The sequence below is a fragment of the Electrophorus electricus genome, chromosome 3 (genome assembly GCF_013358815.1).
Source record: "Electrophorus electricus isolate fEleEle1 chromosome 3, fEleEle1.pri, whole genome shotgun sequence".
NCBI lineage: Eukaryota > Metazoa > Chordata > Actinopteri > Gymnotiformes > Gymnotidae > Electrophorus > Electrophorus electricus.
The window spans coordinates 23377323-23404424 of record NC_049537.1 but is presented as its reverse complement, the minus strand read 5'-3'; the positions used below and the strand labels follow the sequence as shown (position 1 = coordinate 23404424).

Sequence of the window (27102 nt, the reverse complement as noted above, 5' to 3'; positions counted from 1 at the left end):
ACAGATAAACAACTAGTGGTGAACCAACCCAACATTGTGATAGTAAATGACAAAGATGAAGAGGAAAGATATGACCACCCACTCTAAGGATGAGACAGGATTTTATATACATACAAAAGTTCATGTCTGCTTTTTTAAAATAAATGTAATGTATAAATGTAGAGATAGAAGCACAGATTGATCATAATGTACTCAAAGACTGTATACTTAAAACCAAGCATGAATCCATTTCACTGCGAGTTATACTGTGTATGACTATATATGTGACAAATAAACCAAACTTGAATCCTTGACTTTCATTAATGTTTCATTCTATATCATCAGCCATGTGATCTGCTTGCTCTCATTTACCTTACCTGATATATACAGAGCAAGTTGTATGAAACATAATCTCCTGTAAATGCTGTCCAATCAGTGCAAATAAACATAGGGAAGTATCAGTTCACTCTGTACACATAGAATAGAGGCACATACAATGCAGGCAGACATGATTTCTCTATTTCATTTATACACAAAAGCAGGCAGATGTGATTTGTCTATTTCATATGCAGACAAAGTAATAGGAGCATTTCTAGGTCCTTTTAATCTGATGACGCACAGCACAGCAAAAAATATTTTTCCAGCCACTGTAATTTATGAAATTACAGTTTATTCACATAATTGTAGTGCTGAATGCACCCTAACCATAACCTGGATAGTGACCTCAAAAAAAAGGTCATTTTAGGACTGAAAAGAAAAATGGGGGGGGGGGGGGGGTCATATACACTATGATGGTAACACTATGGCATTTTATGATGTGACGTTTTGGCCAGTTATCTGAATATAAGAAAGTGTCCATCCAGAGTGCTTGTCTTATCCCTTTCTTATTTCCTCTGTCACCTGTGCTCTTGAGTTCTCCATCTTGTTTGTATGTACATTGTGAACAGCTTCACTGTATTTATTCAAATGCATCTGTACTGTCTTCAATAAATTTGTTGCCGCAGTGTTGCTATATATTGCTCTCTGGAGCTTAATCAATCACTGGCTTTGCCAAGATCTAATGGAGTTGGATTCTAATTGAACTGTGCTTTGGAAAAAGGGAATAAAACTAACTTCAATATAAAGTTAGATCAATAAACCTGGTCCAGGCAGTGTGTAAATAAATACTGTTAAAATTAATACACATTTAATTAAAGTAAAATAAATGTATGAAGATGCTACAGCCATTATTTTAGAGTCCTAAAACAAACAAAACAAACAAGCAAGCAAGCAAACAAATAAACAAACAAAAAATAAGTTAACAAATAAAATATGGATGCAGCTTGGAGTGGGCGTATGGTCACATTTTTGGACCTTTAATAGTAAAATTTTTGATCAGATTTTTAAATAATCACATTAGCTACATTTTTAGACGCGTCTACTACACCCATTAAATATGGAAATTACAACGTGGTATTTCGAACGATCCACTAAGACTTATTGCTGAACAAAGATACTCAGTCTTTTTTGATAAGGTATACGAAACGCTTTTGTCTTTACAGTGATGTCATTTCCTGTCCACTGCCTATATAAAGCATTCACCGTTGCAGTAAGTAAGTAGTGCCATTAATGTACTACGACGCTGTGTTATATCCGATTTTGTGGAGCTTGTGATTCCTGTGATTAGTAAGGGTGGACGCCTGGTTCACAGAATGCATCCATAATTAACTCTCACTTCTTTACTCTTCCAAAAGTGAGGGGAAGAAAGAAAGATTGGTGATTCATCTGAGGTGTGTTGTTTCTTAGCAGATCCATTGACTACTCTTCACATCACAATGATAGCACGGGGATACGTTATTTTCGTTATTCTGGCAAAGTATGGTAAGTAAAAAGCACTCTAATATGAAGATGCTTTGTATTTATTTGATTTCATATGAAGTCGTGCTTTTAGACGAAATCTGCGAAAGATTGCTGTCCTTTCAGCACCAAGGACAGCGGTAATATAGTGGCGGCAGCAATGTCACATTAAAGTACCACTCAAAATGTGTTACTTTTCCGCAAGAAACGACAGTTTAAGTATGTTTGCCATATTGCCCGATTCAAAATGTAAGAAATATGTTGTTCATCCGTTTCACAGTAGTAACCACGCTAGTTTCACAATATTAACCACAAAATGAACTGATGTTTTTCTTTTATTGTCGATGTAGACGAAAATGCGTCAGATTGCCAAATTCTAAATCAAAGTAAAAACTGTTTTTACAGTTTTCTCTATACCCGTGTCTCCTAGTCACGTGGATCATGCGGATGTCAAGGTAGGATCATGGACCATTATTATGTTTATGCCTACAGCAATAAAAGACAATTTTCCAGATGCTCATTATTAAGATGACATTTGATGTCAAAGAACTGGATACACCAAACTGTGGAACTAACATTCAGTGTTGCTTAATCTGGAACTGTGTGGGATAGCACACTGGTTATCAACTGTGACTCAGTGACATGACTCCACTAAACAAACAGCTGCTCCTGGCAGTACAAACCACTGTTAAAGTGACCAATACCAAATTTCCTTACATTTCACAGTGACGTAGTAATTTAAATCCTGGATTAAATCCTATAGTTATTTAAATCCTTTCTTTTGTCAACTTTCATCAAGTGAAAGTGTGTGTGTGTGTGTGTGTGTGTGTGTGTGTGTGTGTGAGAGAGAGAGAGAAAGAATGGCACAATCTACATAATATAAATATATTAAATAAATGTATAAAAAATTCCTTCAACACAGTGAAAGATCTTCAGTGAAAGACTCTTCCCAATAATCCATCTGAAATAACATTTTATTCCACAGTCTGACATATTAAATGACCAGCTGGACAGCTTTGGCTCTTTAATAAATTGATTATGCCATTTCAACAGTGTGCCATAGCATTACTAAGAGTGGCTGGCTGGTCCTAATGAGAGAATCTAATGTTTGTCCTCGGGAGAGTATGAAATCAGTTGGCAGAGGAGGAAGAGGAGATGGATTGAAACAAAGAAATGACATTCACTGAATACAAAGTGAAAAGCAATATGGTTGTTGAGTAGTGTTTAAGTAAAGACAATATTTGCATATTTGTAAATATATAATGTTTACTCTTAAGGAATGCAAGTAATATGAATTTGTAATTCATATGCAATTGTACACAAGTAAATCATCAAGTGATTAAAACGTGTTGAATCCTACACTGAATAAAGCTTCTTCCCATGTTTTCTACACTTCACCAATAGGTAATCAAATGCATAGTGGAGGTGCTTACAGATGCTCTGTCTAAACCGCACTCAATCCCAGTGTCTCAGGGATGCCGGGAAACCCTCATGACTGGTGAGCTACAAATCTTTGTTTAGAAGAAATAGGACTGCTCTAGTCATGTATACAGTATGTGATATTAGTATTAGTTAATATATCTTCATACATTCATTATGTGAATAGGGTAAACAATCAATTACAGTGACCTAATTGCTTTTTATTTATCCGAATACTGCACAATCATTTCATTATAAATATAAGGGTTTAAATAAACAAATGGCCTTATCATACAAACAGTCCCAATAGCATAAAGCTGTAAAAATACAATCAGCCCTTCACTATTCAATTATAGAATGTGGCACGTTTTACTTTGACCTTCCATTAGTTAGAAAATCAATCTCGGTATTAGCAGAATGTCTGTTGTTACTGATATGTCGCTTACTGTGAAGAAATGCAACACCTCAGAGAGTGATGATGGGAAGGACAAAGGCAGGATGGCATCGAGATGAGCTGTGATGGAAACAGAGTGTTTTGGGGAGAGAGAGAGAGAGAGAGAGAAAGAGAGAGAGAGAGGAAAGATGAATTAAAATGGAGTTTGAGCTTTTCCATTTATGTTTATCTACAAAGAATGCAGACATGGCTGCTCATATTCTAAAGAACCTCTCCCCCCCCCCCCCCCCCGCTGTCTTTCACTCTCTCCCTTTTCTGTTTTTCTCCCCTCCCCCTTTCCCCCGATTGTCAGTGATTAACTGTATAACTGCAGAAGTGGCAGTAAATGTCAGGGCAATTAACTTTAAGAAATCAAATCAAAGTATTGAAAACTGCAAAGGCCATTATGAACAATAGAACCACTGACTCCACTGAAATGGAATGTGTGTGCGTGCGTGTGTTGCAGATGACAGGCTGGTGACCATTTTGCGCCACCACAATTTTCTCCAAGAGCTGCAAGATATTGCTGCTGAAGGTGAGAATCTGAGGTTTGCATCCAGTAGTATTTGCAAAGGAGCAATTTAGCCGATGTGTGTGTAAATTTTTCTTAAGGCATTTGTTTAAGACCACGTTCCTTCCCCTCAGGAGCCAATGAGAGAACTGAGAAGCAAGTGGAGTATGGTCCTAATGATGAAAGCCAACAACTCAAAGACTTGGAGGGCACTGCAGGTGAGAACTCCATTCTGCTTTCTCTTTTTGCTGTACGTGTTTCTATGTAGATGCTATGGAATCCAAAATATTTCTCCTGGCGAGTGTCGCCTCTCCTTAAGGCAAAATGTGATCTAATCAGGGATGTTTCTGGATCTTGCAGTGTGTGGAGCAGTTTCTTACTTAGCTAATAACAATCTAGACTGGTCAGGTGAGATTTTATGTGTGTCGAATTTGATCAAAAGACAAGGGTGGCTGACTCTTTGGCATTTATGACACATGAAAATGATGGCTTGCCCTGTTTTAATCTAGGGTCTCTGTCTCTTAATCTCATTCTGCCTCAGTGCTTTATTACTATGTAGCTTCAATCAAATAAAGTATCCCTTTTACAAAGTGAAATGCATCAAATACATAGAGTTGGTTTTGGATGAGAATTAAGATATGCAAGATAGGCACAATGTACATTTTAACTTCATTAATTGATTAATTTATTTATTCATTTGTTTATTTATGCTCCATTCTGTGGTTAGTTCCTTACATCATTCCTTCCTTTCTTCCTGTATTCAGTTTTAAGTAGAGAGTGATGGGCCATGTTCTGGATCCATAGCACTGTAGATAAGATGCAGAGCTGAGCGTTGACCCTTCCCTTACCCTTGCTCATAATCCTAGCAGATCAGTCAATGCTGGTTGCCATGGAGAGACCAAGAGTGGGGGCGGAGAAGGTAGGAGCCGAGGAGAGAGAAGAGAGGGAGCAGGAGTCAGGGGAGCACAACGAGATCCCTGTCCAGGAGGAGGCGAAGATGAGCGAGGAGATTCCACACTCCATGATCTCAGAGAAGGAACGTGAGGAAGATGAGGGCAAGCAGGCCATCACAAAGAAAGAAGAAAACAAAGAGGAACAAGAGAAGCATTCCGGCATAGAAGAGGAGGAAGGTGGTGTGCTTTAACCTGTAGGGAGCAAAAGCACATTGATGGGGCATTTGCTTTGGGTTATAAGGGCATATTTTTAAGAGAACTGACAGCCTCATACCCATGGGACTGTATAATTAAAATAGTTAGTGGTCTAATGATTTATTTCACCACAGTGGATGAATGCAAAATCAATAATGACATAATTCCAATTCTGGAAAGGTCAATGAGAGCTTGTATTTGTTTGACAAAGAGAGGAAGATGGACAAGGAAAGAAATTGAGAAAAAGAGGGAGACAGAGATTTGAAAAGAGGATGAGATCCATTTGTAGTGCATTAAGTAGAGCAATTTGCCACATATTAGCTTTGTAGTGTATGTGGGGGACCCAGGAGCAAAGCATGCTCGAGAGGCCTTGTTTGGTGAACATAGTGGCATGAACAGAAAACAGAGCCCAGTGCCTCTGACTGTGCAGTGAATTTAAGGCTTTGCTAAGGCTTTTTGCCATTTATAGTCGTTTTAGGCTATGGACACATTGACCTGACTATCGGCCGTCAGATAGCATCAGGCCATTGGAGAGTGTCGATGACCCACCATTGCTTATACTAAGTACAGTGTGTTCTGCACCATTAGTTGGTCCTTCTCAGTGTTTTGGTCAATTGTGCATGTTGAATCTGTGTTGGATTTTGACCATGAGGAAGACTTTTCTGATTGACTGTCTAAATTTGACTTAAAACAAGATAATAGAGACATAAACTGCATAAGGGTGTTTTGTCACATTGTGGCTTGATTTACTGAGGCAATGTGCTTGGCTAGTATTATATTTTGCACCAAAGAAAGTAATTTTGTTGTGCTATCAATAGAACATGTGGAACATCTGTCATTACCATATTCATTTTATGGAAGAAAGGAGCTCATAAAGAACATTTGACATTTCCATATTCAATTTTCTGGAAGGATGACACTCAAGAAGAAGTGACACTCTGCACCTTTGGGAGCAACAGTCTTCTTTTGAGTTATTTTCTTTTGTACAAGTGCAGAATGTATGTGCGTGTCATAAGCTGCAGTCTATTTGATGTGTTTGAGTGTAAATACACATAGGCGACGATAGGCGACTGAGCTGATGCAATACAGTCATGGGTTGCTCACTCTTGGTTTTAGCTCTTCATTGTTAGTTTGGTGTATCCCTAGCCTTAAATTCATTATCCTGGTCATTTGCTCATGTCTCTCTGGTTAAGACTGAGGGCGGGGCGGGGCGCTGCCTCTGGGAGCGTCAGCTGTGAATGTCGGACACTATTAGTCATCTGACAGGAGATTTCATTAAATTGAGTGTTCTTTTTGCTGATGTTGTGTGAATAATGTCAGACCCTTTAGAGGAGAGGGAGGTGGGTGTAATAAAAAATGGAGGAGTAAGAGAGAATGAGAGAGAGAGAAAGACAGACAGACAGATGGAAGGGCAATATGAATCAAGATATGAATATGAATGTCTTTTTTCAGTAGATGAGGGAGCGGGGCCGGATGTTCCAGATCAACATACTGAGGCAAAGAAATCTGTGGAAGAGGAAAACCAGGATGAGCAGAAACTGGTGGAGAAGAAGACAGTAGTGGAGGAAGCTGGGCTGAAACGCTGGGGTCAGGCCAGGCAGCTGGCCCACAAGAGAGCCGAGTTGAGCGCAAGGTCTTACGACCAGCAGGAGGTGCCGCACCACTCCAAAGAGGCATCAGAGCTGGGGGAGGAGGTGTGGAAGAGCCCTGAGGAGCAGGATCTCCAGATGATGGCAAGGAGGGACCCAGAGGACCGGAGAGAAGAGGAGGGTAGTGCCAGCAAGAAGACAGAGGTACTGCTTTTACAGTGTTTCCTGAGAGGTTGTGGGTTTCTAGCAATGGTTCCCCTGAACTAGCACTGATGTCAGCAGTCTCAAAATTGCTGTGTGTTTTTAATGAACTCTGTTTACTCAGCAGCCCTTGCCTGAGCACTGAAACAATGACAATAATAGTTTCAGGAAAACCATGGAGTTGGAGTACCCTCAACTCTTCTGCTTTCCCTTCTGTCTTTTGTAGGAGGGTGAGATTGAGGGCTTGGCTGCGATCGAGTCTGAACTGGAGAGTGTGGCTCAGAAGCTGCATGAGTTGCGCCGTGGCTGAATGAGGGCCGCCCATTGCTGCTCCACTCATCCCCTCCACCAGCCACCATCTCCCTGCCTTCAAAAGCCAGGTTATGCCCTGCCAAGGTGAAGTTCTCCTCCCCACTAGTTCACCCATGGCAGTGCAGGCACTCTCCACTTTGGCTCTCACCCTTTTCTCTTCCACTCTGGTAACACGATGCTTCACAGTGCCACCTCTGGTAAAAAAAAAATGAAAGACATGCTCCCAGTGGTTTTGTACCCAGGTCCCCTGCTTCAGCTTTACTTAAGTATCTTACTTGCTTGTCAAAGAAACTACCATGCAAAAATGCCACTGAGTAAATGCTATAATAATCATAATTGATAAAATTAAGAGATTGGGAATTGAATTTATACACAATGAAGGTATATATTATTTTTATGGTTTCTGTGCCTGATGGATCTTAATGCAATAATGTTTTTATCTGATGATCATAATTAAATGATTAAATAACATGATGATGTTATCTGTATCAATATGATATAGTTATTTGTATTAGTATGAAACTCTGCAAGCAAACAGCTTCGTGCTAAGTAAATGAATCTATGCAACTTAAAGATGATCTACTCAGTCTCAGAATGTCAAAGTCATAGGTTAAAATCTGCAAAATATGGCGATAACATTAGGTGTGATTAAATTTTAGTATTTATTCTCTGGATGTCTGTTTTATCTCATGTAAAGGGACATAAAATGTGGATAGTGTCTCTTTCTGTCCTTTAAAATCTAGGAAATACAACATATACACATTGTACATACTGTACACTCCGTATTAATCATAGCAACACAGAAGCTGAAAGGCACAATGGTATCTGACCTACAAACTTAATTATACAACAGTGTGTAAAAACTGTCACTGAAAATGTATCATGTCATATGTACTCATTAAAAGTCCCAAGAGACTAAGGTGGGCAGTGAGTTATCTGTTCCTGGTACAGCTAGATAGGTCAAAGGTTCTTATTCCTGTCCTCAGGGATGGCCATCTGGACCAGTTCAGGAGCTCATCACATAAACAATAGTAGCAGAGCTATTATGTCTCTATTACTTGGGAGCTGAATCAGACTACACAGGTAGACTGGCTATGACTCCCTGAGGACCTCTGAAATAGATTATCCCAACTAATCTCATACTATTCGACTCGAGGTAGTAATGTGTTTTACCTCATATCAAGCATGAAACTGTTGCTCAATTCAGGACATGTATATTTAAAGTCTTTACACAAGGTGTCTATAGGACCATAGGACAAGTGTTCCACATATTACATTTAAAATATATTCCATTACCTAGACATTGTTCTGTGATGTTCATCATTTTGTATGATCTGTATAATTCTAACAGTGCAGGTGGCGGAGTATGAAGTGCTGCACGCAGTTGGACTCCCAGAGTGCATGTGAGAGCTCAGAATCCACTGCCCAGCACCAGGGTTCACCTGAATACCCCTTCCATTCAGCCAGCATATTCCTTAGGCCAAAAATGGAAAAACAAAATGTCATGTTGGATTTGCTTGCCATGTTGGGTTTGCCTGCCGCCTGCTGGATGGTATGCTTTGGGTTACCTACATTTAAGCTTCTGTTATTTCCCCCTGATCAACAGTGTACAAAGAAATTCCCGTTCATTCCTAAGGCACCTTACCATAACAAAGTCCAGTGCAAGATGCATGAAAATAGACCAAATGATTTAAATAGACCAAATGACATCTACTGATATCTGCTGATTGCTCCTTTTCAACCTTAAGACAAAAATCAGTACTTCTTTGGTCATTAACCACATGCTACAGATCATATATTGGCACAAGGAAAAATTCTTCACCCCACTCAGCGGGCAGGAGGGTTTAATTGGTTTGTTAAAAGTAATTAAATATGCTAATTTGCTGGAGGGCCAGGCAAGGCTCACTGGGAGGAGGCGTCAGCCGCTAGTGTGGCCCGGCGGTGTTGCTGGTAGTTCAGGCCCAGGTCAGCGCTGCAGCAGGTCAGACCTTGATGGGAACCTTTTTTCTTCTCCTCACTGTCAATCACCAAGCAGCTGCCTTCATTTCCCAGATTGCCACAGGGCATCCCACAGGCCAGAGGCAAGCTTGGGGCTCTGAGGGGCCCACAGGGGCCTTGTAGGACTGTAGTTAGGTGAGTCAGCAGGTCATCAAAGAACTCTGGAACTCCTTCATAACCTAGGCAACAGTTAAAACATCATTCTTTAGAACGCTTGCACTTCACTTTCAGCAGATTAGTTGTGCTGCAACTTCCTGTGAGATCTCTGTTATAGTGGTATTTAAACTGAGATAAAAATAACTGCCATCATTTAATAGTGCAGGAGTGGATCTTTAATAAATCAACAGACAGGAGAGAGGCAATAGGGAGCAGATATGATGTGTTGCCTGACTACTGCGCTATCATGGGAGCTGCTGGGTGTACCTTGGGGAGAGTCTGCACAACCAGGCCTTACTATAGATACCTCATCACCACAGCAGCAAAGACAGAATCAGTGCTGGTATCAGAGCTTTGTGTGTATGTACAAAAGCAAACAAAATGTGAAGTTGACTCTTTCTGTTAAATGCTGTAAATGCTTCCCTCGGAAATGAAGACTGGACTTGAAGACAAGGTGTAGTCTCAGAGATATATATGGGTGTGTTCACTGATAATATGTCATATGAGTCTTTAAAACAACAATAGTTAAAGTTTCAGGGTAAATATAAATAAATCAGAAATAAACATTACATAAAATGAGATTTTGTAAATAAAACACAAGAACTGTCTAATAAAAAGTATAAGGTTCATTAATTCTTCAGCTCCCTCTCTGACTCTATATTGACACCATGTGGTCTAGAAGCAGAATTTGTTCAGGCATAGCTAAGTGTGATATAATAGGAGAATTACAGTACATGTGCCTTATCAGGAAGAACATATAGATGAACTGATATCACATACCTATTGATACAACATACTGTACTGATTCAAGCAATTTCTTATTTGTCCCTCTTTTATAAATATGGTAATGCTTTTGAAAAATGCAAACAGCCTACCAGGGAATGCATTGATGTCGATTACGGCATGCTGGCCTGTTTGGTTGCTGATGATGATGTCGATCCCAAACAAGGACACATTAAGAGCATGTCTCAAGCACCTGGAAATCTTCTGAATGACATCATGCCTAGGTGTCCGACACTGCCCTTCCAAGTTGTCCCTCTGATAAGAAGAATGAAATGCATACTGCCACAAAATATACTTCTTTGATTTATCCTCACCTCTCGTACTGCAATATTTGGGCTAGTACTTTCAAAAGTAATATTAATTGTTTATATATTCTTCAGAAGCACTTTGCTAGGATGTTTACTTCAGCTAATTATGATGTCAACTCTCGTCGACTTTTTCAAATACTCAGTGTGTATAAAATTAGCCATTTAAAAATATTCCAGTTTATTTTCCCTACACGCAATCTTCTTCCCAACTGCTTTCTATACAACTTTCAAGTCCATCATTACTCCCCTAGATCTTCTAATAGCCTTCTTATAGCTTTCATTAGGATAGCACTTGGACAGTTTACACTTTCTCATCAAGGACCCTCAATCTGGAGCTGTTTACCACCTCATCTAAAAAAACCTCTCCCAGTATTATCAGCTTTAAAAACAGGTAAAAAATCATATACTCTTATTCACAAATTTTTAACAATGTGTCTGTGTTTTGTCATTTTTTGTCTGTTTGTTTTTAAATATTTAAATTTAATGTATGTATATACTTTTATCTTTCTCTGAGGGAGAGCAATTTGTATAAGTCCTTTCTGGTCTATTTTTACTTTGCCTGCACTTTTTTTTTTTCATTTTTCTTTTGTAGTTTGTATTTGTTCTGCAAATAAAAATAATATAAGAGTGTATTCAAGCAAACACAAACCAGGTCAGCTGGAACTGAGACCAAGTGAGGTGGGGTGCCCTGGAGGAGCTATGCTGCACAACCAGCATTACAAAGTGAAGGACTAGATAATGATACTACTACTATTACTACTACTACTATTACTACTACAAAGTTTACAAAAAGAAGAAAGAAACAGGAGAAAATAGTGAAGTGTTGACTCACAGAGGTCAGGTCTGATGAGGACTCAGGTTTGGAAACATGATGACTGTTGAAGGATATAGCTCTTCTGTCTAAAGAAGAAAATAACATCAATAAACACCAATTTGCCCATTTCCAGGAAAGTAATCTGAAGATATCTTCAAAATACAGAGACTTTGCTTTTCTCATTCAGTTGTTTCGTGATCATCACTAACACATTTAACAGCAAAACCTTTGCCTTTATTTAATTATAATGTTACTAATTATCAGACTGTTATATTGTACAAAACTACATATCAACCTATGTGTTACAAATGACATTATATTGCAAAAGTGTGATTTGCGACATTAGTGAGTAGTTTAATTGTCCAGTGGGAGGTACAACTGACTCTACTCTTCCAGCATCTAAACAGAGATGTTTGCCTGGTACACATGTGTAAAACAAAGCAAATTTTTCCCCAAGACAAGTATAGGAGATTAAATATTAACACGAGCATGAGCTAACAGTGGGAAGAGAAAGAAATGGTTTACAGATAGTAAGGGGCAATTTGCATCAAGTAGAATAGCTCAAGAGAGCCATTATCTCAAATCTCACTTTGCCCATGATTTCAGGTTCTTTTAAACAATGGAGTACTTCATAAACAACTTCACATAAAGTACCTTTATAAGGAGATGTATGTGTTCCTGCAAGATTTTAGATACTATAACTTTTCAGAGGAGTCCACATCCTTTTAAATCTTGCCTAAAAGCCTGCATGCCATTCTATGAAAAGCTTTTATTGGACTGTACTGCAACAGAGGGACAACCCCCTACTCACAGACACACATACTCTCTCTCTCCCTCACTCCCTCAGCCTGTATACCTAATCACACACACGTCAGACCATGTGCTCTTTCTGTAAGCTTTTTCTGAATGGTGCTCTCTACAAAAACACAGTACTACAGTCACAGTATTTCCCCTGATCCTCAAGTAGACATTTGTTAAAGAACAAAAATCTTTTATATGACAGTATTTTTCTAAATCAAGGACTGACTGTGACTCAAGAAAACTTTTTTTTTTTTACACAATTCAGTTGGATTTTATTTACATAACACTTTAAACAACAGACACTGTCTCAAAGAGGCTTCACAGGAGCCAAGCCAAGAGCCTTAATAAACAAACTAAAGGTGATGGTAGCCAGGACAAAATAATTGATATTTAGACCTAAGTCAGACTACTGAGACGGATCTGTGACCTCGGGTGGCCTGACCTGTTGGTCCAGAAGGGAAGTTCCTAAGAGAGGGCCGCTCTACCACACTGTAGGCATCTCCCACCACAAACACCTTGTAAAGCACAGCATTGTGGTTGATGAAGCTCTGGATCACACAGGGAGGCCTGATGTCTTTCAGGTCCTCCTTGCTAAAGATGATGGCCATCTACGGACATACAGCCACAGTGATATATCCAGCAGGCAACATGGTCAATGACACATCCACAGGTTACACATTAACTAAATGAAAGTTTACTGCAACAGGCTAACTATGTGAAATAGAGGTGTGTATTAGTAATAGGTAAAGAATGCCACCCTGTCCTAGAGCCATGGGGAGTCAGACATATCTCTTCTGAGGTGTGGTAATGTCTCTTTCCACATCACTGAGATAACTGCACTCTATAAGTCCTTAAGCTAAAGCTATTCAAAACAGACCAATAAGAATTCAGTTTACTTTATGATCCCTGTAAAATCTTTTTGTGCACAATCATAAAATCCCATGACCGTCAACTTACCTGCACTATCATTTCATCAGTTAAAAGTAACACATTAGTAACATATTAATCTTGGACATCCCACATTTCAAACATTAGATCCAGCATTAGTGAGACCCACACTATACACACTGATTTGCCATGACATGAGACCATTCAAAGATTTTTACTGTATGTTAGTGGAAGTCTAAGCTATAATTACCACCCTGATAAATAATTCACAATTACTTATAATTCAAAGTCAAGGTGATTGCAGTTCAAAACAGCAGTACATGTTTCAAAATAGTCCCTTAGATCTGATGGCAGTCATTGTGTTCTAAGGGCAGACCACTCTGGCTGAGTTTACGGTGATGGAAGACTATTTAAGTTATTAAATAGTCATGGGCCAATTACATAATGTATGTTTAATGATTGATGAGGAAAGGAATTAAGCAAATGCGGTGTTTCCTAAATGACTTCTTACCTCATGGGAGTTGGTGCCATGTGCGACCTGAGTTTTGCAGACTGCAGTGAAACAGAAGAAAATACAAAAAAGTAAATCACATGAACCAATCAAATGATTTATGTTCATCACACAGATCATCTAGAAAAATGTTTTCATCTGAATACATGTGTATGGCCCCAGCAGACGGCCACTGACAGTGGATCTGAGGTCAGAGGATGGGCACTTACTGAAAGGGAAGGTGATGCCATTCTTATGGAGGTGGTCTAACGTGTCAGGGCCACACTCACTGTTGAGTACCATGAATGGAGGAGAACAGATGCGCCCATCTAGTCATCACAGAGGTGCAGGGACATTATTAGCACAATCACTCTACTCAGTTGCACCATCTGAGCTAAATCATGAAAGGCTATCGCAAATGTGCCTAGCTATCAATTAGAATTTGAGTCTTCAGACTTTCCTGTTGCTTTTGGTTTAATGGCTAATTAGTTTTAACTAAAATAAAGTTACTTTTTTGCTTGGTTTGGCAAAAATGGGATCTCATAATGTATGATCCTTGTTCTCTTTTTGTTTGGTAAGGTTCAGTGAACCTGTTTGCTTATTGAGCCTGTGACCATGATTCTGAAAAATTAGGGAAAGAAACAGTGACATCTTTTACATAAGACATGTGACCATATGGAACCTGTCTAAGACAAACATACCCAAGAGACAGCATGCATGCCCTACAGATAGACAAGGCCAATGTCAAGAGCAGCCTCTATCTCTGTTTTTCCCCGTTGTAGGCTTTTCTTTCTTTCTGAAAATATGTGGCCTAGGAAAATGTTTGGCAGAGCTTGGATAAAATGTCACACTGTAAGGTTTTGACATCATGACAGCAGCCTTTCTTTGTTCAGTATTATGCATTCCTACTCAATAATTGGGATGTTATATTATTTACTAAAGGACAATATTACTGTTTGATCCATATTAACATTTTAAGATAAACTGTATCTAGTATCTGTTTATTTCCTTCTTCATTTTATTCAGCAGTGTACCAAATACATCATAAAAAAAAGCTTATGGCTTCTCTGATCTAAAAGTGTTTTCTTATGTGTTGACTACTGGGAAGATTTTCTCTGGGAATTAAAAATGCAGAAAAGTGATTCTGGTATATACACCTCAGATTATGTGTAAGTGTGATATGAGGAGGAAAGGAATATGCTATTTATTTACATATTCATGGATGAGTATGCATACAGTAAGGGAATCATATGGATCAACATGTCAACTCATAATAAAAGGCTTTTTTATCCAACAGCCCAAATTATTAATTATTTTAGTCATTCTATCATTATTTCCAATAATTGCCCATTTGGATAATGACAGAGCCACAGAGAAGCATGTAGATAATGACAGAACCACAAAGAAGTATGTGGATAATGCAGGCGAAGGAGTAAAATAAAAATGCAGATTGTGAATTACAGCGGGTACATTAGTGTTATCTTCTTTTTCCCATGATCACTTGCTGTGTTGTTTCATAAGTTAATAGCCATGGAAGCGGTTGCCTGGGGACAGAGCCCAAGAAAAGAGTCACTCCCTTGGAATTCTAAACAGAGCTCTCTCCTCTGTTAGAAACAGAGCCTGCAGCCAAGGCTGTTAACCTCTCTCTACTTCTCAGCTGACATCTGGCATCCCCAGGTCTCTGTGGAAGAGGTAGAAACCTCTGCCATCGTGTTTACTGTGGTTCTTCTGACTAGAACTATGAAGCTGCTAATTATGTTCAAGATTGTGTTTTTAATGTTCTAATAATGTCATAAATATTCTTATTTACATGTTTATGATTTACTAGCTCCAAATTGACCAGATATTGCTGTAAGATATCTAAAACATGCAAATGAACTTGCATCAGGTTTTGGTTTCCAATGCCAGCATCAATGTACCTTCCTTTGCAGGCAGTACCTTTCTCTTCTACTGCAGAAAGACCATCACACCCACTGGAGGAAAGAGAATGGAATGGCACTGCACAGTGCAAGTGGTATAGAGAATGAATGACTTAGCAGCTTTGGGCCCTAAGCCTCTATACGCCCATCTTATCCTGGCCCAGCAGAATAACCAAAAGCAGAAACCCATATTGTACCATTTCAGAGGCCCAAAGGAGTACTGAAGAAACACAAAGAGGAAGTATACAAAGTTTCCAGAAAAGTAACTAGTGCTCTTCACTGCAGCTTTGACTACCTCTAGTACACTGCAGTTACTCCCTGGAATCATATATATATATATATATATATATATATATATATATATATATATATATATATATATATATATATAGATAGATAGATAGATAGATAGATAGATAGATAGATAGAAACAAATGGATGTTCCAAAATATCTTCCACAAATTATACATTAGTTTGGACTGAGGGCATAATGAATAATAAAAGTTTTAAAAATATAATTAAAAAAATTTAAATTGTTTTGAAATATTTTATTTATAAAATATATATTTTAAAACTGTATTTTGAGCCAAACCTAGCCGTATAATATATAATTAGAGCTCTGTGGAATCAATGTATCTAAACACAAAAAATACTGAAAATCTAATTTTGAGCTCAGAATCGAAAACGTGAACATATGCATATAGTTACCCTTCATGCATTCCTCTAGTTTGTGGATGAGCTTGTAAGACTTGAAGCGGTCAAGCAGCGTACGAATAGCAGGGAGTGGGTCTAGGATCACAGTCTCAGGGTGAACGTCAATGTATTCCTAAAGTACATTCAGAAACACAAGAACACATGAGTAAAGTAACCAATTGAACAGTACAAAATTCATGATTAATTTCACATAAAAACCATGGTCAAAATGATGAGTTATAAACATGTATAAAAATGTGAATGAATTTAAATAACAGTTTGGTGCTTAACCTTGCATATATATATATATATACTTATACTAAAGAGTGCCATTTGATATCTCAATCATTAGTAAACATGCTTTATGTTCTTTCTTTTTTTACTCACAACATTTTAGAAAAGAGATGGTGCTACCAAATGTGTTAAGCAAAGCATTTCTCATTCCTCACAGGTGGCTGGATGCATCTACCTGCACACTATGAACAAGCAGCTGGGCCTCTGTAACATTCTGGTCTGCTTCAAGGATGTGGTCCGTCAGTTTGTGGATGATGGCATCCAGGGGTCCCTGCTCCTCCAGTGGCAAGCTGAGGTCCAGCTGGGCAGGGACAACAGGGTCAAGAAGCTATATTCAACTTGTAATCCTTTAGGAAAACTCCCATGACAAAGCATGAAGAATGAATGGTAAAAAAAAAAAAAAAATTTAAACCGCATCCGCTAATTCAGGGTTTTCTAACACAGTCCTTGGGGACTCCCAGAAAGATTCATATTCTAGCACTTTCCCATCTTCCAGCACAGCAGAACCACAATCTAGAGCACTGAACCCTTGTTCAGGTGTGCTGGGAGCTGAGACTATACAGATATGGTCTGTTACTGTGTTTTTAAGTTGACTTATGACCAGTACCATGGAACCATAAATCTGTTCATAATTATTATTTGAAGTTATCTGAACCTCTAAATATATTTATGTTCACTAGCTAACTGAATCATTAAGTACTATTAAAAAGCACATATAATTTACCTTGAACATAATGTAACAATACCTAATTTCTTAACAAAAAAGCTACTTCAAAAAGTAGATATACTAAAAAATATACTAACAGATATACTAAATGTTGTACTAGAAATTATTATTTGTTTTGCCATGTATCTAAAAATTGACCTACTTGTCAACAAATATAAACACAAAGTTGCAGATTAAAATCCATATGTGATATCCAAAAATAATAATGAAGAACACATCAATTACCCACTGTTTGTAATCTCCACTGGGTTGTGTGGAACACTTTTGAATAAGATACAGCCCAAGCTGTGATGTCTAGTTCCCACATTTCAGACTGGAGAAATGTTGCCTGGACCCGTGCTTTTTAGGAAGACAATTTCTAGATACCTCTACATCGTCTGAAAAATACGGGTTATGGGTACGAGGTTAGTATTTCTGTATGGTCTCAGTTCCTCTGGGATTGATCCTTTGAGACATGTTATTTTCCTTGGAAGAGACCATTGGGGTTTTTGGCAGAAAACAGAAGCGTATAGAAGTGGCAGGGGGGAGGGGCATGCCTGTGCACATCATTATGCAAGAGGCATCTTTTGAAGAGAAGAACCAAATAAAAGTACTTTGGGCCCAAGGGACACACCATATTGTGGGGAAGAGGTGGTTCTTGGGTTCATGATCCCCAGTAGGCTGTGATCAGAGAGGGGATGGTATCTGGAAATATTCTTAAAGCTAAAACAAATATGTCATGGGTGGCTGAATAAAACAGACATGGAAGACATGGCCTGATGACATCTGTTTGTTCATGAGACACACATGTGCCTCCAGCAATGAGCATACTAGGAGACCTACCACCAGTCCAAGGGAACATGTTGTTCTGATCTTGTTTCATGTATGAGAGTCAGCTGACACCCATAAGCATTATAAAGCAGCAAGATTATCAGTTTTAAAGCTGAAGAATAGCTCTTTAGTGTTTTATTTTAGTAGAAGCTACAGTTTTTAAGGGGGTCCACTGTTTCTTGTATGTTACTAGGCCTTTATTTATTGTAGCCTTTGAAAGCCCCTATCCAACCCCCTACCTTAACCAGCCAGTTCATCCTGAAAACCAGAACCAGCATGTGCCTCTCAGTGGAGGAGGAGAAACAGCTTTTCATTACATCCGAAATATACACGGAAAGGTTTATAGCAAACAGTTACTTGTGTTCTCTGAAATGTCTTTTGAAGGTCAAATAATTCCTTTATGTAATATTGATTGGGGCTAAATGGCTACACTGATAATGTATAAGGAAAGTCAGTCAGAACTGTGCAGATATACAAGATGTCCAAAAAAGAAAGGTTTATGCAGATTAAGTACATCTGAAAATACACAAAGGAAGTAAAGCTGCTATTTAATAAAGGCAATGCTTTGAAGTCACTCAGTAACACATTTGACTCTTAAAATATTAATTCAGCAGTAGATACTAATAGTAACTAGTAATGTGGTTCTATTGACTGAAATAACTTGAATGCAAATAAAAAATTCTTTACAAATGTTCTAAAGGCTTAAGGTTAAGGTTACACTGTTAACATTCCTGTTTCAGAATTACACTTATGATCGTGTTTTCCGCTGCCCAAAAGTAGACCATTTAGGTGCAACAATACATTTCATATATACATATTTTATGTACTATTCTCTACAAAACAACACCTACAGCCCAAAACTATTTATCACATAATTATTTTCAGATCTTATGGATAAATATTCAGTAAGTACAAAATCCTTATCGACCATGCAAAAATTCAGTTCTACTCAAATTTGGGAAAGCACATCACAACAAAGGTGTACATAAGTTAATAATACAGGGACCAAAATACCTTATCCTCTTCATACTGACACTGTGTATTACCATAAGAACAGTGCAGGTTAAAGAGGTTAAAATAAATTATTAGATTGTGATATGCGACTGCAGCTAACTGCTGTGCATTCAGTAAAAAGCAAAATGCACAAGGTCACATAGTAACAGAACCTTAAGTCTTAACAAATGATGAGTGTCTTTCAGACTATTATCTTATTGGTTGTTTGGAGAGATTTATGATGACAGCAACCTATGACTGGTTGTAGCAGACAGCCTGGTAATGTACAATGTGAAGTCAGTTCAAAGTCCGTGAGTTGTTTTCTTTGCTTTCCACACCCTGCACCTCCTATTCATTATGGACCTGTCAATTCAGTACCACTCATTAAATAATGGAGTATAGGCTTTGGGTATGTGTGTATATGTGACCATGTGAGCACGAGAGTATGCTTGCATATGTCAATGAGTGAGTGAGTGTGTGTGTGTGTGTGTGTGTGTATGTGTGTGTGTGTGTGTGTGTGTGTGTGTATGTGTGCGCGCGCACGTGCGTGCGTGCTTGCGTGTGTTTGGCTGAGTCAGTCCCTTATCTTAAACTGCCTGTCAGATAGTACAGAACTTTCATGAAGGCCACAGGACCTTGACCAAGCCTTCCTCCCTTGCCTGTTTGCCTCTAAACTGTGATACTGAAGAACCACCCAAAAAAATCAACCTTCATATTCACTTCCCAAAACAAAAGAATGGCAGACTCTGACAATTCCCAGAGTCCCTAAAACAGTAAACCAGCAATGACAATCATGAATATCCATTTGGTTTATTTTTGCTAATGATAAACACTTTTATCAAGATACTCTGCAGTCCTTTGTTTGTGGACTAACATGCAAGACCACCCAAAGTAAAAGCATGATTTGTATTAAAATCTTTGAGCATTTGAGTTACTAAGTTCTTTCTCAGTTGCCATATACATAAACAAGGCAAGAGTATAGGCTGAGTACATGTCAAATATGGACATATATAGGCCTGTCAAATGAAAAACAAATGACCAATGATAAAACAGACACACAATATCCTGAGAGCGCACAATATTTTGAATAATCAAACCACCACTAATGCTAATCAGGGTACTTCTTTAAGCATGATGCAAATCTTTTTGTGAACAAGTCTGTTTGCTGTATAAAGCCAGATTAACTGTCCCAGAATTGTATGTGCTTTGTGAAATGATACGAAATCTACAGAGAGCTTTCAAAGTAGTAGAGCAGGCTCCAACCTAAATATATAAATATTTATTAAATAGACATTTGAATAAATTGTGTATTGCAAAAGTTTATCAAACTGATGGTGGCTGACCCCATTGAATTCCACAACTGGAATTATGTCAAACTGGAAAGCAGCAATGTGCTATATGAGACATGATTAAATGAATGTGGAGAATATTTTTAGAGGCTGTAACTCACAGCATTAGGCTGGGAGTTAGATAAAAAGGGGCTTGAATTTTATTGGAAAGAAAGTGGAAGTCATAGTGATTTAACTAATGCATTCAAAACTTGCTCCACAGGGTGAGAGCCATTATTCATCTAGACTTGTGTTCAGTAAATCATGTCTGAAAGGTTGAGTAATGTACTTCAGAATTAGCGAGTTTAAGACGAAGTCATTTCTTAGGTTTCTCTAAGATAGAAAATAAGGCAGATGAAATGAATCACAAAGAAATATATTATGTTATTGTGTGGGAGATGTTAGTGCTTCATGTTATACATCACTGTTAACTGGCAAACCCGGTGGTGACTGTGTCACTAAATGAAGTTCAATCACAACCTCGTATTCGGGCATATGCAAAGAGCAGTGATTAAGGATTAGGAGTTTTGAATGGAATAGATCACAGAGAAAATAGAATGCTAAAGATCAGAATACTCTGCAGTATCTCTGTAGCAATACAAAGGCAGAGGTTGAGATGAATGAGAGAAGATGGCAAAGATGTTTCTGTTTTGTTCTGTATCTGCAGTTCAGACATAAAAGGACCATTTGGAACCTTGGCAATAGAGCTACCAGGGCATATCTAGATCTAGTACACCACAAGAGCCTAGTAGCTGGAAAAAAGTAAAAGCAAACTTCTACTTAGGTAGACTGTAAATGTTTTATACAAGCTACTTAAAATGATTCAATAGGTAGATACAATAAGGGAATTTCTAAATTATTTAGAACATAAATACCTAACCATTATGATAGCATAATTTATGTAACTCAGCTTTCATATAGTTAAAGTATTACGAATGCACTACATTTAAGAAACAGTGGTGGCATTTTGAAGTGTGATATGTTATGTAAAGGAGCCAACTAATGATTGGGTTCTTACAGTGTTCAAATATCTATGTGGCCACTGTAGAGAATGGAAAATTCTATTTTTGCGTGGATGAGGTCTTTCTGTGGTCTCTTTTCTCCCAGCTAAAGGTCACTGTATTTTTCTATTTCTTCACTGATCTGTACAACAACATTTGACTGAAAAATAAAATGGCAAACATCCCTAGACTTTAATTATCCAATACATTTGTTGTCTGTAATATTTAAAATGGAACTCTTGTTTATCTGCTATTTCAGGACTTGTTTCAAGCATAACAGTTATAAATAATAAAAAAGAACATAAGCATCGCTAACATTATGAACATATATGTATTTGTCTTCTTATAGATCGATTTCAATTTACTTTCCTCTAGTCTGGCATCACGTTCAACCTTAACATTTCATTGAATGCAAAAGGTCTTGATCTAGTGGTGCCTAAAGTGCTCACAACACTTACTTACCTGAACCATTTCAATGCCTCTCTTCCTGCAAAACAGAAAGAGAGGGGAAAACAGTTTCAGGAAAATTGGAACTTTTAAAAATGTATGTGATTCCAAGAAATCTGAAATAGTTTTTTCAGAAACATATAAATATGTTCGGATTAACATGTCTTCATTGATTAATATTCTGAATGGTGGCATAAAGCTTTGACATTACTATGTTACTAACGATATTACTACTGAATAAAAGTGGGAAGAAACTGCACATTTGAATAACAAGACTGGTATTCAACAGAACCTCTCCTTTAAACAGAAATGCAAAGAAAAGTAGGGAAACCTGTTACTTGGCAACCTAAATAGGGCTTTGTGACTAAGGACCTCACTCTGGCTCAGAACTACTATCTCTCACACAAAATGGGGTTGAATTCTCTGCATTCTCACAGTATTTCTCTCTCTCTCTCTCTCTCTCTCTCTCTCTCTCTCTCTCACACACACACACACTCATGCACAAGCATACACGCCCATAGAATTACATGCTTAACAGACCAGAGAGATAATGTTGCTATACAAGATTTCAAGATATAGTAGGAAGGTCTACAGCCAATTATGTAAATGAATCACTGACTAGAAATGCAGTTTGCTAGTAAGTGGCAAATAAGGCTGACCGTGATACAACACAAATATTATACATTCCACAATGTTTTCAAAGCAAACAAATACCTGCTCCTCAGGTTCATGCTTTACAAACTGGTTATCATTTGTTGTGTGATAAGAAAGGTGATATCATATTGAGTCCAGACCACCCCCTTGTCTGCATGCATGCTAAAGGGCGATTTATACCCAAACAAAACCTATTAATTGTGTGTGTTTGTCTTACAAGCAAAACAGAATATCCTAATGGAAGGTTTTTCGTATGGCCTTGACAGGACTTTCTTTTAAGTATAAACCATTGTAGTAAGAAGTCCTACAATGGGCTTGCATCACCTATGAATGTATTGAGTCTCTGGAAATATGTGAGCAATGTTACTCCTAAGCCTCTTAAAACCAGGGCAGCAAGCCTGGTGCACACCCAGGTAACCCATGCTCCATCTGATACTGCAGCAGACAACATGTGTAAAGGGAATCCCTTAGACAGGGATTACTCAGACAATTATCTACTGGCAAACAACTGTCATCAGGCACTGTACTCTGTTTTTGGCTCACACATAAGAGCAAAAGACAATAATCTGTGACTATGACTTTCTGTTGTCTACTGGTAGACCTCATGATGGCCCACGACGAAGATCAATGACAAAGTAATGTTATGATTTGATTAATGCACACAAAGACATTTTATCCACACATGGTGAATACATACTTTAATCCAGAGTACTGACTCGGGTGAAATTAAACATTCATTGTTGCCATGGTAGTAGTATTAGTCTGCTGCATATGTTACTAATGAATTTGGCTGACTTTACAAATTAGAGGTCAATTCTATTCAGTCTCTCACTTCCTCTGACTTCTTTTATTTGCGTCAATGTGTGTATTAAAAGTAAATTGAGGTATTTGGACATGCATAAATGTTGGTCATACATTTAAAAGTGTACCCAAATAAATATCTCCAGGCAGGAGACAATATTTATTTCTGAGCGTTGATATCTTAGAAGAATATTTACTGTCATCACATAGTGTTGATCATCGTTTGCTATGTGAGAAACGCGTGAGAGCGCTTTTTTTACGCACCTGCACATATCCACGAAGGTCTGGAAATTCAACTTTTTGATCTTCTTTTCGCTGAGCCAGTATCCTACTCTTTTTCGTTTCACAAACGTCTGCATCTCTGGAGTCGGCTAAAAAATAATTTAAAAAATGCAGTTACTGGATTAAAGGTGGACGTTCCGTCAAGGATGGTTTTTACGCAAACATTTATTTATACAAATAAAATAATAATAATAATAATAATAATAATAATAATAATAATAATAATAATAATAACAAGAAGTCTGGGAATTTTCAAGTAGGTTTCAATGTCCGGAATTCCAAAACAAATTTGACAATGACAGCTCAACCTTACCTTACACAAGAAGCGCCAGAATACAGAATGGTAGACAGCTTGCCAAATAAGTCACAGCGATGGCAGCCACTGGTATGTTTCTTGTATTTCTGGTAAATCTCGTCACAGATTGAAGCAGGGGAGTCTGTGTGTCGTTGTCTAGCAGTAATTTTACCTAAGCTTCTTTCTACCTTACAACACCAACATTGCTGTTTGTTTTAAAAATATATGTACTTGACTTTTTCCTGAGGGAATGTCGCATTATTTTTTAAATATCTACTTATCGAAGCCGATACTAAATAAGGAATAAAATTCATCGTAATCCAAGTGATGGAGCTTTTTGGCACAAAATCCCATATCAAATAAAGCTATGCTTGTCTCTGAATAACCATCGCTGCTTAACGTGACGTCCAGGCTCCGTCAGCTGTCAAAATTGTTGCGAGGCGAAGTAGTTTGATTGGATACGGTGGCATCGACAAAGTGTTCGCCCAGGCACAGACTCCTTCCCCGGGGGCGGTCTTACGGCTGTGCGGCGTCAGTGACAGGAACTGAGCTGAACTATCAGCTTGGTCTTCAGATTTCTTCACAATGTTCATGAAAGAGATATAAGCGTACAAGTAAGCATACAAGACAAGTAGAGTGTTAACGGTGAAAAACAAACTTTTGGGTACGTTAGCTAGTGAATTTAGACTTCCTTGACGGCCAAGATTTAGTCCACATAATTTTTTATTGTTCATTTAAGTTTTATACTAAGGCAACGTTAAACAGTGAGAATTCTGTGTAGAACGCAGTTGCCTATAACATGGGCACCTTTTGCTAAAGTTTGAAGACATTAACATTTTAGATCAAACCCCTAGAGGGCAGTAGTGCATACTGCGTTGTTATTAAACTTAACAAAAAAGCATTTGGTTAGTTCCCGGATATCCCAATTCGAGGAAGTCAGTCATATGACAAAAAACCGCAATCTATGAGTTCTTAATCGCTTCGTGGTTTAAGAGTCTCAAAATAAACTGATCTTGAGACGATAGTGAGTATCATTTGCTCTTTATATTGACTATTTTCTGTTTTGTAATCTGTGGTTTGGTAAAGGTTTGTCATATTTGATTTAGAGTATTCAGGTGTGTATACAAGCTTGATAGCTATAGCTAGGTTAGGTAGCTAGCCTTGAAGTTTCACTGTTATGGTGCTTTGTAAAATTGATGATAGACCATTGTTAGTATCTGTAAGATTGGTATTATTTTATATGTCTTTCTATTTTCTGTAATGTTATAGTTACTTGATCGCAAAACACCCTCCAGGATTAGGCTTTATACGATGAGAAATATGTTTAGCTTTGCTGCAGTTTTTATTCTACTATCTCTCTAATAACTGCATTCGCCTTTAAGAATTATACTCAGACATTGAACATCACTGGTTGCAATTTATTTACATGCCAGGCAGTAATCAGTAAGATAAGATTTTTCAGTAGGAACTTAATTAATGTACCTTGTGTTTAATTTAAATGTGCTTTTCAGAGAGGAGCATGGAGAATGATGAACTTCCGTCAGCGGATGGGATGGATTGGGGTGGCACTGTATTTGTTGGCTAGTATAGCTGCAGTCTATTATATGTTTGAGATCAACCAGACATACAACCGATTCACACTATCAAATGTGGAGAAGGTGACTGGCACGCGCATGCCACGAACTGGAGATTCTGCCTCAACTTCCTCCTCAAGCTCTTGGATGCAGAGTCTGAAGACGAGGCTGCTTCTGCTGCCATTCTGGGTGTGGGCCACTATCTTCCTTATTCCCTATCTCCAAGTGTTCCTTTTTCTTTACTCATGCACAAGGGCAGACCCAAAGACTATGGGTTACTGCATACTGCCTATCTGCTTGGCTGTTCTTTGCAACCGACACCAAACCTTTGCCAAGGCATCGAATCAGATCAGCAGACTTCAGTTGATTGACACCTAATGGGGCCAATGCTTTTTCGAGATGTGAAGCACCGTGGACTGGAGAGTGTGTAAAATATGTATACATGTGTATACAACTTTTGTGCTTGATAAATCTTAGTCTTGCATAAGAGACCATTTAATAAGATGGAAGACTGGTTTATAATTATTCTTAAAGATGTAGTTCTACTGTTGTAATGGTGTGGTTTCAGTCAGTCTGTTTCCAACAAGTTTATTACAAAAGTATGAATGTTTGTGGCTTTTAAAAAAAAATGTATTCAAAGAAGACCTATAATCAAGTGGTACTTCTGAAACATTGCTTCAGGAATAATGGATTTACAACCTAATGACAAATGTCAGACAATGTCTGCCCTAAGCAACTAACTTATGTTTATAATATGAAAAACTACCACTGTCGTTCCATGTCAGTCTCTTTCCTGACAAAAAGCTCAAACCAAACAGTGAGATTCCAAAAGCATTGTAGTGCTAGGGTCATTGTAAAACAACAGGGATGTTATTTGAACGTTTTCACAAACAGTTAAGTTTGTATTAATAATAGTGCTTTCATGAAAAGCTATCAATGAATGTGTTATTGCTGTACAGTTTAACTGATACAGCAGTATAGCAGTGTGCGGTTCAGATGTACAAACAATAGATTGACAAATTTTTCTTCAGTACTATTTGACATTAATGAAATGTCAACATTTACTAAGAAAGTAATCTGAAATTTAAAGTTTAAACATGAGTTTTAATGTACACAATAATTTTCCATAACATCACAAATCCTTTCTACAATGCAAAGCACATGATCCATTTCTCAACTGATATAGTTTATATAAAATTACTCTAAATTTAAGTAAGAGAATCTTTGATCAGAAGCTTACTTATTTTAAATTAAGTGTATAATAAAAGGGCTGAAACATTCAAGTAATTGGCACAAGTTTACTTAATAGACAAGTTGCTTATTAATCCTTGAAAGTACCTTATAAATAGCTGACCCATCCATGCTAAAAGTAAAATGCATCATTAGTGCCAGTACAATTGTTTACTTTTCCAGTAAAATGCTAGATAGGCAGATAAAATTAAAGTGAAATATTTTATTTTGTTGACTGTAGTGACTAGACAACTGTCAAATTGTATATGGGAACCTTTTAAGAAATAGTATTTGCAATGATCTGCTTAAGAACATGTTCATATCAGCATTTTACATGCAAATATGGTATCTGTTTGAACCGATGTTGTTGCCTGTGATGACAACCATT

At 37.9% G+C, this 27102-nt stretch overlaps 3 protein-coding genes across 8 annotated transcripts; 2 read left to right on the top strand and 1 right to left on the bottom strand.

The window, feature by feature from the left end:
* Positions 1–1577: 1577 nt before the first annotated feature.
* On the top strand, positions 1578–8098 carry chga (chromogranin A). 6 transcript variants are annotated; one of them, XM_026999035.2, is made up of 9 exons: positions 1578–1650; positions 1768–1839; positions 2221–2270; positions 3220–3313; positions 4134–4202; positions 4313–4396; positions 5045–5308; positions 6782–7119; positions 7343–7435. In XM_026999035.2, the coding sequence occupies exons 2-9, from the start codon at positions 1794–1796 to the stop codon at positions 7424–7426; spliced, it is 1029 nt and encodes a 342-aa protein (XP_026854836.1). In that variant the 5' UTR covers positions 1578–1650; positions 1768–1793; the 3' UTR covers positions 7427–7435. The 6 variants fall into 6 exon arrangements, with proteins under 6 accessions (XP_026854836.1, XP_026854835.1, XP_026854839.1 ...); XM_035524709.1 differs by having other exon boundaries at positions 1596–1644; XM_026999036.2 differs by having other exon boundaries at positions 1601–1650; positions 1765–1839.
* Positions 7659–24354, bottom strand: itpk1a (inositol-tetrakisphosphate 1-kinase a). Its single transcript, XM_026999039.2, has 11 exons — positions 23929–24354; positions 23598–23704; positions 21894–21918; positions 16748–16873; positions 16294–16411; positions 13897–13995; positions 13688–13728; positions 12731–12896; positions 11506–11573; positions 10458–10620; positions 7659–9605 (listed from the first exon to the last, which is right to left on the bottom strand). The coding sequence occupies exons 2-11, from the start codon at positions 23690–23692 to the stop codon at positions 9331–9333; spliced, it is 1176 nt and encodes a 391-aa protein (XP_026854840.2). The 5' UTR covers positions 23693–23704; positions 23929–24354; the 3' UTR covers positions 7659–9330.
* Positions 24355–24837: 483 nt separating this feature from the next.
* On the top strand, positions 24838–26257 carry tmem251 (transmembrane protein 251). Its single transcript, XM_026998939.2, has 2 exons — positions 24838–24934; positions 25422–26257. Exon 2 carries the CDS (start codon positions 25437–25439, stop codon positions 25860–25862), a length of 426 nt encoding a protein of 141 aa, XP_026854740.1. The 5' UTR covers positions 24838–24934; positions 25422–25436; the 3' UTR covers positions 25863–26257.
* Positions 26258–27102: the final 845 nt, after the last annotated feature.